General features: G+C 48.2%; 1 protein-coding gene and 1 long non-coding RNA gene across 20 annotated transcripts in view; one reads left to right on the top strand and one right to left on the bottom strand.

The window, feature by feature from the left end:
• Positions 1–7,560, top strand: part of LOC126047633 (uncharacterized) — a 25,904-nt gene extending 18,344 nt beyond the window's left edge. For 10 of the 15 annotated variants that reach the window (XR_007508643.1, XR_007508645.1, XR_007508644.1 and 7 more), the window contains 5 exons: positions 2,165–3,208; positions 3,470–3,568; positions 3,923–4,284; positions 5,330–6,208; positions 7,471–7,560. This is a non-coding gene — a long non-coding RNA (uncharacterized LOC126047633). Of the gene's footprint in view, positions 1–2,164; positions 3,209–3,469; positions 4,285–5,329; positions 6,209–7,470 lie in introns of all 15 variants that reach the window. The other 5 variants (XR_007508642.1, XR_007508647.1, XR_007508649.1 and 2 more) reach the window with 5 other exon arrangements.
• LOC126047632 (zinc finger protein 239-like) lies at positions 2,335–13,707 on the bottom strand. 5 transcript variants are annotated; one of them, XR_007508632.1, is made up of 3 exons: positions 8,773–13,478; positions 8,367–8,496; positions 2,335–2,414 (listed from the first exon to the last, which is right to left on the bottom strand). XR_007508632.1 is itself a non-coding variant. In XM_049821520.1 (2 exons), the coding sequence occupies exon 2, from the start codon at positions 13,021–13,023 to the stop codon at positions 12,037–12,039; it is 987 nt and encodes a 328-aa protein (XP_049677477.1). In that variant the 5' UTR covers positions 13,024–13,034; positions 13,623–13,707; the 3' UTR covers positions 8,540–12,036. The 5 variants fall into 5 exon arrangements, 1 of the variants encoding a protein (XP_049677477.1); XR_007508631.1 differs by lacking the exon at positions 2,335–2,414 and having other exon boundaries at positions 8,258–8,496; XR_007508634.1 differs by lacking the exon at positions 2,335–2,414 and having other exon boundaries at positions 8,258–8,496; positions 9,681–13,478.

Here is a 13,707-nt window from a genome sequence, read left to right as displayed (position 1 = left end):
TTATAGGAGGCCTTAACTAGGTCCCCTTAATAATTCCAGAATACTCACAAAAACTAGAGAATGACCCCACGTAGTCATTAGAAGCCACAAAATACCTTTGTGAGTCAAAAAACCCTACCCAAGGAAGTGAGAACTCTTCACCCACAAGCCATTTCTAAACAACTTCACGTGAATGTGGGAAATCACTTATCTGACCTCAGCGATTTCCAAGAAAAGTCACGGGTCTCTGCAGTTTCTTGTAGACCAAGAAAATAGGTGCTGCAGCTGATGGGGGGTCTCTGCTAGAAGTTGACAGCCTGTTGGAAAAGGCAGTGAGCAGAATGCTGCGCACACACCGGCACAGCAAGGAACAAGGTTAGCTGCCACGTATTTCTAGCACCAGCCAATTATTATTTTTTTTTTCCGTTGGAAGAACACATACAGCCTTAGGCTAGTAAGGTACGGTTTAGGTGTGACTCCTAATCCTGATTCTGTTTAAATAGTCTTTATTTTCAAATTTTTCAAATTTTCAAAGTTTATTTTAAATTAATAGGATAAATCAAGAGTTAAAACAAAACAGGGGTTTATTAGACTCAGTGCATTACCTGGGAAATCGAGCAGGATTCAGCCAGGCAGTTTGCTCCCGCAGGTAAACTTGAACTGATGCATCCTCCTCCGTGGCTTTAACAACGCCTGAAAGTCTCTGGCCCTCCATGGAGGTGAATGAACGTACTCAATTTCTTTCCTCTGGCCTGACAGTGATTCTGGGCTGGTTTGCCTTTGTCAGTCAGTCAGCCTGGTTTCTTGCGGACCATTTTACCCCCCTTTCTTTTCAGGATGTGTGACAGGAGCTGTTGCCCCATGTTACAAATTGTTCTGCGGTTTAAGAGGTTCCCTTTTCCAGTTTCACCCCTTTCCTCACATCCCCCTGCCACATACCACAGCTGAATGCCCTCTTTGTTACAGACACTTAATCACAGGTGTAACTGCCCTGTCATAAATAGTTCCCTGGGAAGATGGGGGAAAGGATGGATGCTAATGTGCTGTTGCTCTGAGGTAGGAAGGATTGGTTGGGGTCAGATGAGGACAGACAGTTTTTAAACTGGCTTGCTGCCAGAGCTGTTGCACCATAGAGTTCCACCTTCAGAAATACCGCCATATGAAACATATTTTTCCTTTTAATCCCATTTTATGCCTGCTAAATCCATAATAAATCACCTGAACAACAGGCAATCACCTTGGATGCCCTTTCGCCTTGGTGCCTGCAATCAAACCAGCCCACAAGCTATTGCCGTGCCAGTTTTTTGCTCTGGTTCCCCCCATCTATCTGTGACCGATCTTTTAGCATGACATTTCCCTTCTGGTTCTGCCCAACCAAGCCTTGCAGCAGCCAGTCCCCAGGCAAAGAGTAGCATTCCTGCACTCTCAGCTATTCCTGTGCTTGCTACAAGACTACTCTCCCAAGAGACAGGCTGTATTTCTAAAGAGATAACGTGCCATTATTCCTCGTAATTTTATCATTATCTTCCTGATAAACTTTTTTCTTGACAGCAGATGAAATCATGGATTTTTGCATATCCATTTTGCTGCAGACTTAAAGTAAATGCTGTAGGAGGTCAGGTGTTTTGCTGAACCATCATTGCTGTGGCATTTCTTCTTTGGCTGACAACTCTACATGCTATTTTGAGTGGAATCTAGGCAGAAGTCAGTGTCACATGAAATCCTTTCTGTACTTAAACCTTTAGGTGGAGCAAAGTCTTCATCTAACAATATCCCCATCATTCCTTGTCTGCAGCAGCAGTTGCTAAGGCACCCTATAGGAGGAGCTTTTCATAAATCCCAGGAAGTGATTTTAATTGACTAAGCCGATTTTTTTTATTTCTGAATAAATCTCTAGATTGTTAATTATACTTTCCATTCCATCTTTAAATTAGGTTTCAGAATTGCTAACTGTCTTCTTGTAGTGGTCAGTATTTTGCTCTGTAAAGTTAGTATTTAACTGTATAAAGTTTTCCTGTGTCAGCAGGAGCTGGCTAACTGGAATTTCAGATATTTTTTTATTATTATTTTGATGTAGTACCACTCGATTTTACAAAATTAGCATCTTTGTCCACAGAGTCCAACTCTGGACACATGCTTAGTTTCAGGCAGCTCTTTATTCTTCCCTCTTTCTTTTTTCTTTCAGTATGTGCCTCTGAGACTGCAGAGGCCTTTGTCATCTTCATGAGTTTTCTAGGAAAGCCATGAAGTGAAACACATGGTCCATCGCATATGCTCCGTCTGACATGTTTTCACTTGAGTCTCTCCTTCACCCGAGATGCATGCGCTGCAATACCGTACTCCAAACCAAGAGACAAATGCTTTAATCCGGAGCGCATGGTGAACCGCCTCAAACGGAAGCTAACATTCAGGTTTAGAAACCAGGCAAAGTATTGCTAAAAGAAGAAGGAAAGTCATTTCAGTTTCTGCTTTAGGCTGAGGCCTTACCTTAATTTTGGCTCTTATTATGCTTGATTTTTAATTAAACTTGTAGGTAGGTCATGTTATTGAAAAACCAGTATTAAATTAAGCTTCCTGTATTTGTAAGAAATTTATCCTAAACCTTGTTTTTCCCGGGAAAATTACCAGTGCAGCAATCCCTCCCATCGCTCTTTCTCTTTTCCGTGCCCCTGGGATCCCCCGTCCTGTCGCAGCTCTGGCTGCTCTCCCCCACTGTCTCCTTAGCCAAGTCTGCACGAGAGGAGAAACTTGCTCCTCCTGCTTCAGATGGTCTTCCTTGCCGGGGAGACCTGGATTCTGCCGTCTCGGTCTGCTGCCTGCTTTCCAGCTGGGACAGGAGGCTGCAGGGGACAGAGGTCCAGCCACAGGACTTCCCCTAATTAAGTCCCCACTTCTAGGTGCTGGAGGAGGCACCGGCTCTCTGGTTTTAACCCACTACTCTAAACACAAAGAGAAAATGCTTTTCCCACAGAAGTCAAGATAATTCCCCATAAACACAGGAGGAAATCAGCTGTGACTCCCCATCCCTCTCCTTGTGCTGTCTATTGGAGCACGCAACTGGGGAAGGACGAAAGGAGGTAGAAGCGAGCATCCCGGCAGCAAAAGGCTCAGGGAAGAAGACAATGAAACCCAAAATCTATCCATGTGTCATCAAACCACTTGTGACAAGAAAACCAACTTCAAGGTCACGGCAAGAGCACATGAGACAAAGCCAAGCAGCCACAACTCGGTAAGGACTTTTCTTTGTTTACCCAGTCTGCAAGTGTGTACTAGTCAGAGGAAGGGAGCAGGAGGAGGGCTTGAAGTTTTAGAGTTACCCTGAGCCCTGGGGTGCAGACATGAAAACATCACTGTTTTGCAGAGCAGAAAAGGTGCCACTTGTTTTTTGTGCCACAATATTTAGAGCACTTCAAAGCAAGCCGCATGTCGCTTTAAAATACCAGCAGATCATCTCTAGAGCATTTTCTAAACACATTTTGCACACTTCTAGATAGCTGCTCATGGCTGGTGTCCAAACTACTAAGACGGCAAACTTTGATCTCTGCAGGACTTGACATCTAAGCACACAGGCTGGCAAAACTACCGGCAGGTAAGCAGGCTATGAGGAACTGTTGCTACTATCCATACCAGCAGACTTGTTTAGGCTCCCTGCATTCGGATTCCCTTCATTCACTGAGAAAGCTGCAGCCAAACCAGGCACAATGCCATTTCATTTCTGCGGCACAGACTTGTGAAGTTCCCTGGGCCTTGTTTCTTGCATAAGGAGTACGACAGGTGGCTGTAGAGAAGTTGAAATAATTGCTGCTGGGCATTTAAAGCAATCATTCATGATTGCAGTTTCCCGTTTGGTACCAGTGATCATTACTCGTCTAAGCCTCTCCTCGCCTTCCCTCAAACATTTTCTGCCTGTCATACCGACACAGCTGTTTGTGTGTCTGTACAGTGGATTGAATCAGGAACTGATCCGGCTAAAAATAACCGAGGGTGGAGTGGGGAACTATTACTCTTCAGTCACCGAGACTTTCCAATCTGCGTCATGACGCAGTTGCACAGAGAGCTGCACCAGCACAGTGAGCAGAGCATGGGAGTCAACGGCCCCGAGGACACACAGAGGAGGGGATGAGGAACGCTCATTTTGCTTTTGAAAGAAATGCAGGTGGAAGCACAGCTTCAGTGGGCCGAGTACTCAAAGGTACTTAGCAAGAGATGAGCGCCGGTTCCAGCTGTGTAATGTACACGTGGGAAGTAAGAGATTCATAAGCTGGTCCTCCTTCGGAAATACTTCTTATGTGCAAAAAAATAAAGGTACAGTTCTGTTCAATGCCTTTGTTCTGCTTTCGCTTAACTCGCTCCTGTTCCCCCAGGGCTCTTGTTTCAGGACTGGATCGCATGGTGGCAATACCAACTTAAGGAACGGCTGAGCTCTTTGGATGTTTGTTACCACCCGCCCCAGACTGCAATTTTCCCTCATTTGTGCCAACCCTGCTGTTTGTGGAGCTGTGCTGAGCGCTGGATCGGGGAAGCAATCCAAGTTAAAAATAACCCAGCGGGTGGCTGGGGATGGCAAGAGCTTCAGCCATCCGATGTAATCTGCTGTCACAAGTCGGGGAGAGCTGTTTGCAATTGCAGGGTCATGAAAGCCAGGCCTCGGAGATACCTATTTACTACGAGAAATATGAACTTTTCGGCCAGCTGAAGGAGCGTTGTGAATGAGGCGGCTGGAATCCTTTGCCCATGTTCATAAGGGACAAGGGAGCAAACCTCACTGTGCACCAATGCCAGCACAAAACGTCTTCCCACAAGCTTTACTTTAGCAGCCCTTCACATGACGGTTTTGCAACAAAAGCTAATGGCAGTCTACGCTATTCAGCTGATGTGTGTTGTTTATTCTGTGGGTTAGGGAGAAAGTTACCATGATTTTTAAGTGCTGGAAGGGTACTGCAGATATGGGGGCTGTGCTGGCACCAAGCAAGAGAATAGAAGAGCATTCTTTACAGACATGAATCTAATAGCTTTGTGTTACAGAGCAAAGTACTAATTTGTGGATATATTCTAGAAGAACACCTCTTCTTCTCAGCTCTAGAAAAACAATACCATTGCTGTGATGCACCAGCACTAACCTCCGTGATCACAGCAGCAGTGACAAGATTTTCACCTACTCGTAGGCTTGGAGGGGAGCATTTGTAATTATTCATTCTCTCTTGTATTCCAAGACATATCTGGGTTTCTTCTGGCTTCTCTCTTCAGTTCATGGTTCATGCTTCCTGGGTTGAGTATTTTTAAATACCAGCCGTTTCCTTTTTCTCCCCCTCCTGCTTGTGACTTGGCATTTCTCTGCTTCCCTCCCCAGGAATGCCCCTGCTGGGAGCTGGCTGGCTTGAGCCCCGATGGCAATGAAGGTGAAGCATCAAGAGCTTCAGAGCCTGAGGAATTTCAGGATCTTCTCAGGTTACATTTCTTGAGAAAGCAATTCACCCTTTCTTCATATGCATTAATGGCTCCATACACATTGAGGTGGAAGGTGCAGTTGAAACCCACAGTTACATTAGCATTAGCAGCTACATTGCATATTAGCCAAATGAAAGCAAGTGCCTGAGGCTTAGGGCAGGATGTGGCTGCCCTAAGACAAACCCTAAATGCTTTCACACCAACCTCTGCGCTCAGGCCTGAGACATAACATCACTGTTGACCATGCCAGGTAACTCCTTAGATTTCAAGGGTCCAGAATTACCATCATATTTTGCCAACTTCTTTCACCTTTCTAAGAATGTGAGGACTTGTGTTTGGTGATTTTAATTCTTCTCTTTCTAGACACAAGGAAAAATGTTTTGTTCCACCTCCCTGCCCCCCGCATTCCCATTGCTGCTTCCCTTCTTGTGATAATTGTTAAAAGATATCTTTTCTTTTTTTTTTTTTTTTTTTTAATAAAGCAGCTTGTGGTTCCTGTTTGACCCTAGGTTCAAAAAGGTTTATCATATGTCCAATGAATTGGGAAGATATCTGCAATCTCTCTAATGCATACTACATGTAAACTCTGTTTTTCCTGTTTTGCTTGGTATTTCTGCCTGCCTGAAGGCATAGAGAGAATTCAAAGGTCAGCTGTGAAAGAAATCAGGCAAGAAGAGAGAGCAGTTGCCCTGCAAAGAGGCATCTTCTTAAGCACAACAGGCAGGTGCAGAGCTGTGGGAAGCAACTTCTCAGTCCCTATCCTCGAAAAGAAGATCTTCTGGTAAGGCTGGGAAAAGGCAGATCAAATGTCATAGGTCTGTCAAAAGCTCTGCCTTCTGTAAAGGCAGATGCATGTTCTATGTGCTTTGGGGTGATCTGGGGTAAGCAAGCAGACTGCCCTTTCGTGAGGGAAAACATTGACGGAATAGGGACTGACACAGAAAAGCCTCCTCTGTGGTTCTGTCCTTGAAGATGGGAAAGCACACCCACCTGAACCATAGCTAGGTAGAGTTCAGCAGTATTTTGGTGAAGGTCAGCTTGAAGTAGAAACATAGCAGGCAATGGCCCAAAGCAACATATGACCAGCAGCAGGAGAATTGCAAAGAGCTCTGGAAAGCAAGAAAAAAGAAGTCCAGATATGAGGGAGCAATTACTTGGGGGATCTGGAGAACGGTGACCCTTCTCCCATGCAGCTGTTACACCTCCAAACCACCCCCTCTTCCCAGCAGCCTCAGGAAATCCAATTTCCCACTCTTTCTTCCCAGCTGTTCATCCCAACCTCTTTGCTTACCCTTTCCCTCACATGGTGGCCTGGTTCAACCATTCACCTTTGAGACGGCAAAATGCCTTGTGATGCCTTTACTTTGGCTGTGTTGTCCTTTTTAATAATGCCATGCCATTACCCTTACCCTTACACTTACCCAGGCCCAGGGCAGGGAGATAGGCTTGTGCAAGCCAGTTGTGCTTGCACTATGACCAGAGAAACCTTTCCGAGGAAGCTTTGTCAGGGGTCAGACCAGCTGCATTTCCAAGCAGAAAAACCTTACTTGGTCTGGCCTCCTGAGACCTGTTGCGAGTTCTGCAAGTAGCTTTGCTTTTTCAGATCAAGGTTACTTCGGTCAATTCCTTGAGGCTGTGCAGCCAAGGTTTGCTGTGGCATGGTGGAGTTATTTTGAACTGCCTGTCCATATGGCTGTTCAGACAAGTCTCTTCTAAGCAACGCCATCCTTTACATCCAATAGAGCCGTTCTTTGCATAATGAGTGCCAAAGGGAAGCAAACAAAGGAGTTTGCACATCTTTGCACGCTCTGCATCCACGAGGATGTTTGGACCTGGTATGGCCTGCTTTCACCGATGGGTGCTTTCACTTACCCTTGAAGGGTTACTGGGCTCTGGCCATGCTGTCCCACCCACCCCAGTGTGTCCCCCAGGCACAGAGTCAGCTCTCTGCAGCTACAGATAACTCCACAGAAAGTCTCAGAAAGAAAGACGAAAATTCTGCTTCCCCTAAGAAGTCTGGCTCCTATGCTCTCTGGTTCCTAGGCTCTCGCATCTGTTCACGTGATCGAGTGTACCAAAAGCACCAGGCCTGTGAGAGGAAAACCAAGCATTTGTCAAAGTCCATCAGGACCGCAAAAGCAATGTTACCAGGTGGATTCATGCCTTTTCTACGAAGAAAGCCAGCAAGCACTTGAATGAGAAAAGGGAGGGGACCGTTGAGAGGTGGATCAGCTGACTTACAAGACATATCAGGTCTGGCACAGAAAGGCTAAAGGCCCTTCAGAGTTTGGGACACAAGAGCAAAAGCGGCAAAGCAGCCTACCCCAGCAATGCCTCTTTTGGCCTCTGTTTGCTCCATCTCCTTGAAATATCCTGTATTTTCCTTTTTTCAGAGATGGGGTCTCCTGTTGTTGTGTCTCTGGCTATTCAGACCAGTGTTGTTGGGGTAAAGGGGAAACCGGGCCACAAAGAACAGTTTGCTGTGCATGCAAGGGCAGTTTTGTTTGTTTGATGTATCTCAAAAATTGCTTTAGCGACTACACATAAAATACTTTTGAAAAATTATTAAACACGTAAAACGCACCTCTTGTCCAAGATCAAAAGAAATCTGTTTTCCCGGTCATAAGCAGCGAAGCAGAAAGGAATGTAAAAGAAGTTGTATTTCAGTCATCACTATTACAGATACTTCTGTCAGCAAGGGACTGGAAAACTAGATCCCGTGCAACCCAGGTGACAGAACTGGGAAGATAATCGCCTCAGAGCAGCTGCAGCTCTGCTAGAACCAGGTTCATCTACCAGCAGGATGGTGTGTCACTGTAGAATAAGGTTCTGCCACTTTCGTAAAGGAACAGTGAGCACTGTGTGCCATCCTCTGGCTTTTCAGGTTCATGCAGAGATGTTAGATGAAAATGAAGACCAATTCTAAGAACACCCCTCACCTCCGGGTTCTTATTTGCATTGCACAGCAGCTGTGCTAAGTAATAGTCATCCCTCTGTGAAGGATGACACATGTATTTCCAAATCTGGTCCTGCCAGGGGCCAAGAAACTGTGATGCTCAGGAGGTCACTCTGGGGAGAAAGAAAGAAAAAAAAAGATGGAATAACACAGAACTCTAGGGTGAAAAATTTTATTTCAGAGACGTCATTCATCCATTTGTCTATCTTAGGTATTTCTAAAGTGCCATAGTATCACTGTAGTATCTAAGCACCATTAGCACAACAGGAATTTACAGCATTCTACAGAGCTCTCTCAGCTGGCAGGAGGATCTGGGCACCAGTTGGTGACCATGGGTCTGGGATGGAGTGTGCTAGGGAGGGTCTGCTGAAATTATAGTAGCTAATTACCTTCTGCTTTTTCCAGTAGTCTCCCACTATGATCCTGAGGGAGGAGACAGCTGGTAGAGAAGCCAGTGAGCTAGCTGCTGTAAAAGTAAACCTTCTGGCTCTTGACTTTTTGCACATGCCCATACCTCAGTCTTCTGAATTTGGTTTGCCAGTTTGCGCTGCCCACAAAGCAATTAAATTCCTGGAAGAAGAGGAACATACCCTGTAACTTCTGCAACAGCAAAGGAAGGGTGGTGCCCAGATTCTCCTCTCCAGCTAGATGATCACAAATCGTAAAAGGCAGACAGGCTAGGGGAAGGGAATTATTTCAGCCAAGTGACACTGAACAGGGAAAACTAACTGGCTGTTGAAAGGAACTCCAGAAATGTGTTTATACTGGTGAGCAATCCAGTCCTAGCCGCTGACTACTGCACTGGCAATGTGCTGTGAACCCTAAGGCCACTTTGATTTGGCATACAGTATTAAATAAGTTCATGAAGATCTTTGAAATAAATGCACGACAATCCTCTTAATTTATAGAGCACTGTTAAGTACACACAGCACTTTACAAAGCATGTAGAAAAGAAAATAAATGCTCTGAGGACTGCTGTGAAGGCATATTCAGGGGCAGCTGGCGTCTCAAACCAGAATCTTGATGTGAGAATTTCCCTTTGAGTTGAGCTCAGCCATGTACAGACCTGGGCTCGATTTTATCGAGCCGCTACAGCGAGTCCGTTCAGATTGCCAAAAGAAAAGTTGCATTCACAAGATGGCTGAGAAGCCCTGTTTACCAGGGAAAGGCAAACAGTTTTAGTGCTGTAGATTTCCTTTAGGAAACTTAAATTGGAATGGGACAGACCCACACAAATTGATCAGTTCTACAGCTGGACTGCAGCATAACCTTTGAAGTCAGCTAAAAATGAGCCTACCGACTGAGAGCTGTAGTATCCCTTCTGAAAGTCCGCTAGCAAATGAAAATCTTGACGCTTCTGGAACCAATTAGATGACCATTAGTGACATTTCCAAACCACTTTCCAGAAGTGGAACAGAAATCAAGAAATCATTGGTTTGAAGCTGTTCATAAAAAAAACCAAAACAAACACAAAGCTAAAAGCAAAAATGTGCATTTGCAGATGAAGGCTTTGGTTCCTGTGTAAACAAAGCCCACCCCATTTCTGAAAGCTCCTTCTACTTCCCTGAGCAGCTGCACATAAAGGTGCCTTGTTCCTCTAGGAGCTGCAAACAATTTCATGCTCCCCCTACAGCTCCTTTTTATTAAACTATATGAAAATAACATTTTATCAGCAGTTGAGTGTCAAGAAGTGGCTTGGGGCTTGCAGAAAGGATCCCTGCAATCCCTTGGAGAGTAGCAAGTTCTGTAGAGCAAGCCATTCACAAGCAACCCCAGCCAGCAGCTGCTCAAATCCATCGATCTTCTTAGCATCTTTATTTCCTTCATCTCTTCCCTACCATAGCTCCAGTCCTTTTACCAGCTTCAGTCTGCATTCCTTTTTCCAGAGACCTGCTGAAGCCACGGAGCCAGCTGCAGGACCAGTAAGGTAAAACCAGGAATCTTTTCTAAGTTCCAGCAGTGCTGGATAAGCACACCAGTCAGTATCGTCTCTAAAATGAGCAGCAGCAAAACAGTCAAAAATATAAACAATGTAAAGTGTTGCACTGCAATTCGTTGTAGTTAAAACCATGACGGGGGTACAACCTACAACTGCCACCGATACGTACCTGTGTAAAACGAGGGGGAGAGTACTACGCTGAGTGACATTTAGAAGTCATTCCTTGCAACCATAGGGCCCACAAAATTTTTATAGATATATAAATAAAACAACTCAATTCCAGATCTTATACACACACACACACATACACAAAATAATCAGTGTAAAACTGAATGTCCTGATATGAAAATTCAGATGTTTTAGTACAAAACCTATTTCTCCCAGCTTCTAATTGAGAAATGCTACTATATACAGTATTTTTAGCATTTTGAGAAGTACTGATATGGTGCAATGTCATACAGCTGGCCATTTTGACTACTGCCATGGTGTGCGCACACGATTGCTCACATGTGAGTGTGAAGATACACTTAGTATAAAAGCTAGTTCATACATATGTGAATACACACATATAGGTGTTACTTACACACCTGCACGCACACACACTGGTCAAAATGGGACTTGAGAAATACTGGTATGGAATCGGGTCAGTCCTAGTACACTGTTGTTCTGTCCTATTTTGCAACACAGCTCACACCAGCCCACTTGAACTGTATCTGTGAATCTGAATTCTGCAGAGCGAGGAGGCTACCAGTACAAACTCACAGGCAACCTCCATATACCTGTCAAGTTGCGTACCACAGTCTTAGCAGCAGCAAGTATAATTCTGATTCTGATTTTTTTTTACTATTATTTTAAGCCTCCAGGTATGAGTTTTCTACACTGGTTACCCACCAGTTCTGAGATTCCAGAACAGGCCGTGCCCCTATCCTGCAGCTCCCTTGTTCCTACCATCCACACAGCATTCGCAGAAAACCTTTGCAGGCATGCCTTCCTTCTCTGGTTCAGGGTATGCCTAGACGTTCTTTTTACAAGCAGACTCAAGCGGTCTTTGCCTGTGCTTCAAGTTGGCCCGCACACCGTGGCGGCATAATGCAGAGCCTCCAGCTTCTCAGCAGGACTTACTTAGCTTTGACCTTCCTGACTGCTGTATCAGACACAAAGCTGGCTTAGACCACAAGCATGGTGAGCTTCCATAGACCTATGCAATATTATATCGGTCACAACATTTCAGCTGCGGGTGGAACACAGGCCCTTCAGGACCTCATCTCCCATCTTATTTCCCCTGACGTGACCATACATGCATATGTTGCATGACCAAGCAGCCTCTCATCAGGTGACCTGACCTTGTGCGTTCTCTCCTCAGGCTCACCAGCAGACATCTCTCACGGGGAGGTGGGAGAAAACATCTGCACCTTGGCCACACTGCAGATGGCATCCAATTCTAGTACCTGGGAAAGAGGATGCCAGGGCTGCAGAACTACCCACCGCAACCACTGCTTGCTTTCTGTCCATGCCCGAGATGCATTGGGCGGAGGAGGTGACTGAAAAGGGCAACGTGGGCCACAGGAATTACTCTGGCCAACTGCCTATAATCCAGGGGCTCTGCTGTAGTCACCCCCTTGTCCACCCCCCTTGTCCCTTAGGCACATTTTGGACAGGCCAGGGTCGGAAGCTGCATCCTAGATGACCCCCAGGTCACACCTAGCGACCCTGCCTACCACACATGCACCCGCTGGTGTGAGACTAAGTAGGAGTTGCGACTGAAGCTCTTCCCACAATGTGAGCACTTGAAAGGTTTCTCCCCGGTGTGGGTACGACGATGACGGATGAGGGTAGAGTTGTCACTGAAGCAGGTCCCGCAGTCGGCACACTTGTAGGGCTTCTCCCCAGTGTGAGTGCGACGGTGCTGGACAAGGTGAGAGCGCTGGCTGAAACTCTTCCCGCAGTCAGGGCACAAGTATGGCTTCTCGCCCGTGTGGACGCGCCGGTGGATGACCAGCTTAGAGCTCTCACTGAAGCACTTGTTGCAGTCAGCACACTTGTAGGGCTTCTCGCCCGTGTGGAGCCGCTGGTGGGCAATGAGGTTGGAGCTGTCGCTGAAGCGCTTCCCGCACTGGGGGCACTTGTAGGGTTTCTCGCCCGTGTGAAAGTTGGCGTGGCGGAGCAGGCCCGAGTTCTGGTAGAAGTTCCTCCCACACTTGGCACAGACATAAGGCCTCTCGCCAGTGTGGTTGCGCTGGTGCTGCACCAGGTGGGTGCTCTGGCTGAAGCTCTTCCCGCAGTCCTTGCATTGGTACGGCCGCTCACCCGTGTGGACGCGCTGGTGCTGGATGAGGTGGGAGCGGCGGCTGAAGCTCTTGCCGCAGTCAGCACACATGTACGGCTTCTCCCCGGTGTGGATCCTCTGGTGGCGGATCAGGTCGGAGCTGCGGTTGAAGCTCTGCCCGCACTCGATGCAGATGTAGGGCTTCTCTCCCATGAACGCTCGCTGGTGCACCACCGTCTCCTTACGCTTTCGGAAGCCGCAGCGAGAGGTCTTCTCCGGCCCCGTCCCTGGGGGGAGAAGGTCTGGCCTCGGACGGGACAATTCCTGCTCGCAGCCCGGAGAAGAAGCTTCCCTCATGAAAAAGTCCGAAACGGCCCCGCGGGGTTCGGCCGCCTCCGGCCCATCTCGCTGGAGATCCCCCTCATTTTCAGTCATGCTCCCATCACCTGCCGGCACAGAAGGAGAGCCCGGACACAACCAACACGTTTAGTCACGGCCCGCGGCCCCTCGCCCCCATCCAGCTTGGCCACCACAGCCGCCCCCCACACGGCCCAGTCCGGCCAGGCTGCTGCGTGTCCGTGTCCCCCCCCCTCCCCCGGCCCAGTCCGTCCCGGCTCCGCCGCTTCCAGGGGCAGAGACGAAGGCGTCGGGACTGGCTCCATCCTCCCGCGCTGTCACCCGCGGCCAGCCCTGTCACCCCCGGCCGACATGGGCGCTGGGGAAATGGGGGGGGGGGGCACCCCGCGGCCGCCCCTACCGCCGGCGGCTGCTTCGCTCCCCACCTGAGAAGGCTGGGCCGGGGCACGGGAGCCCGGGAGGGGAAGGAGCTACCGGCAGCGGCGGGGCCTGGCGGCGGCTCCCGGCCGGCCCTCCGGAGCCCCGTCGCCTCCCCCCCACCGGTCCCGGGGGGCAGCACCGGCGGCGACGCTGAGGGAAAACCAACCCCCCCCCCCCCCCCCCCTCCCTTCCTCCCTCCCTCCTCCCCCGGGTCTCTCGCCCGGAGCCGGCGCCCGCCCCGCCGTGCACCGCCTCACCTCCGCCCGGCGACGCGGCCCCGGCCCCAGACCCGGGCGGGGCGGAGGGGGACGGGGTCGCCGGGCGCAGCCCCCGGCTGGGCTC

Source organism: Accipiter gentilis, chromosome 18 (assembly GCF_929443795.1).
Source record: "Accipiter gentilis chromosome 18, bAccGen1.1, whole genome shotgun sequence".
Lineage (NCBI taxonomy): Eukaryota > Metazoa > Chordata > Aves > Accipitriformes > Accipitridae > Astur > Astur gentilis.
The sequence above is the reverse complement of the archived record's forward strand: the minus strand, read 5'-3'. Positions and strand labels throughout refer to the sequence as shown.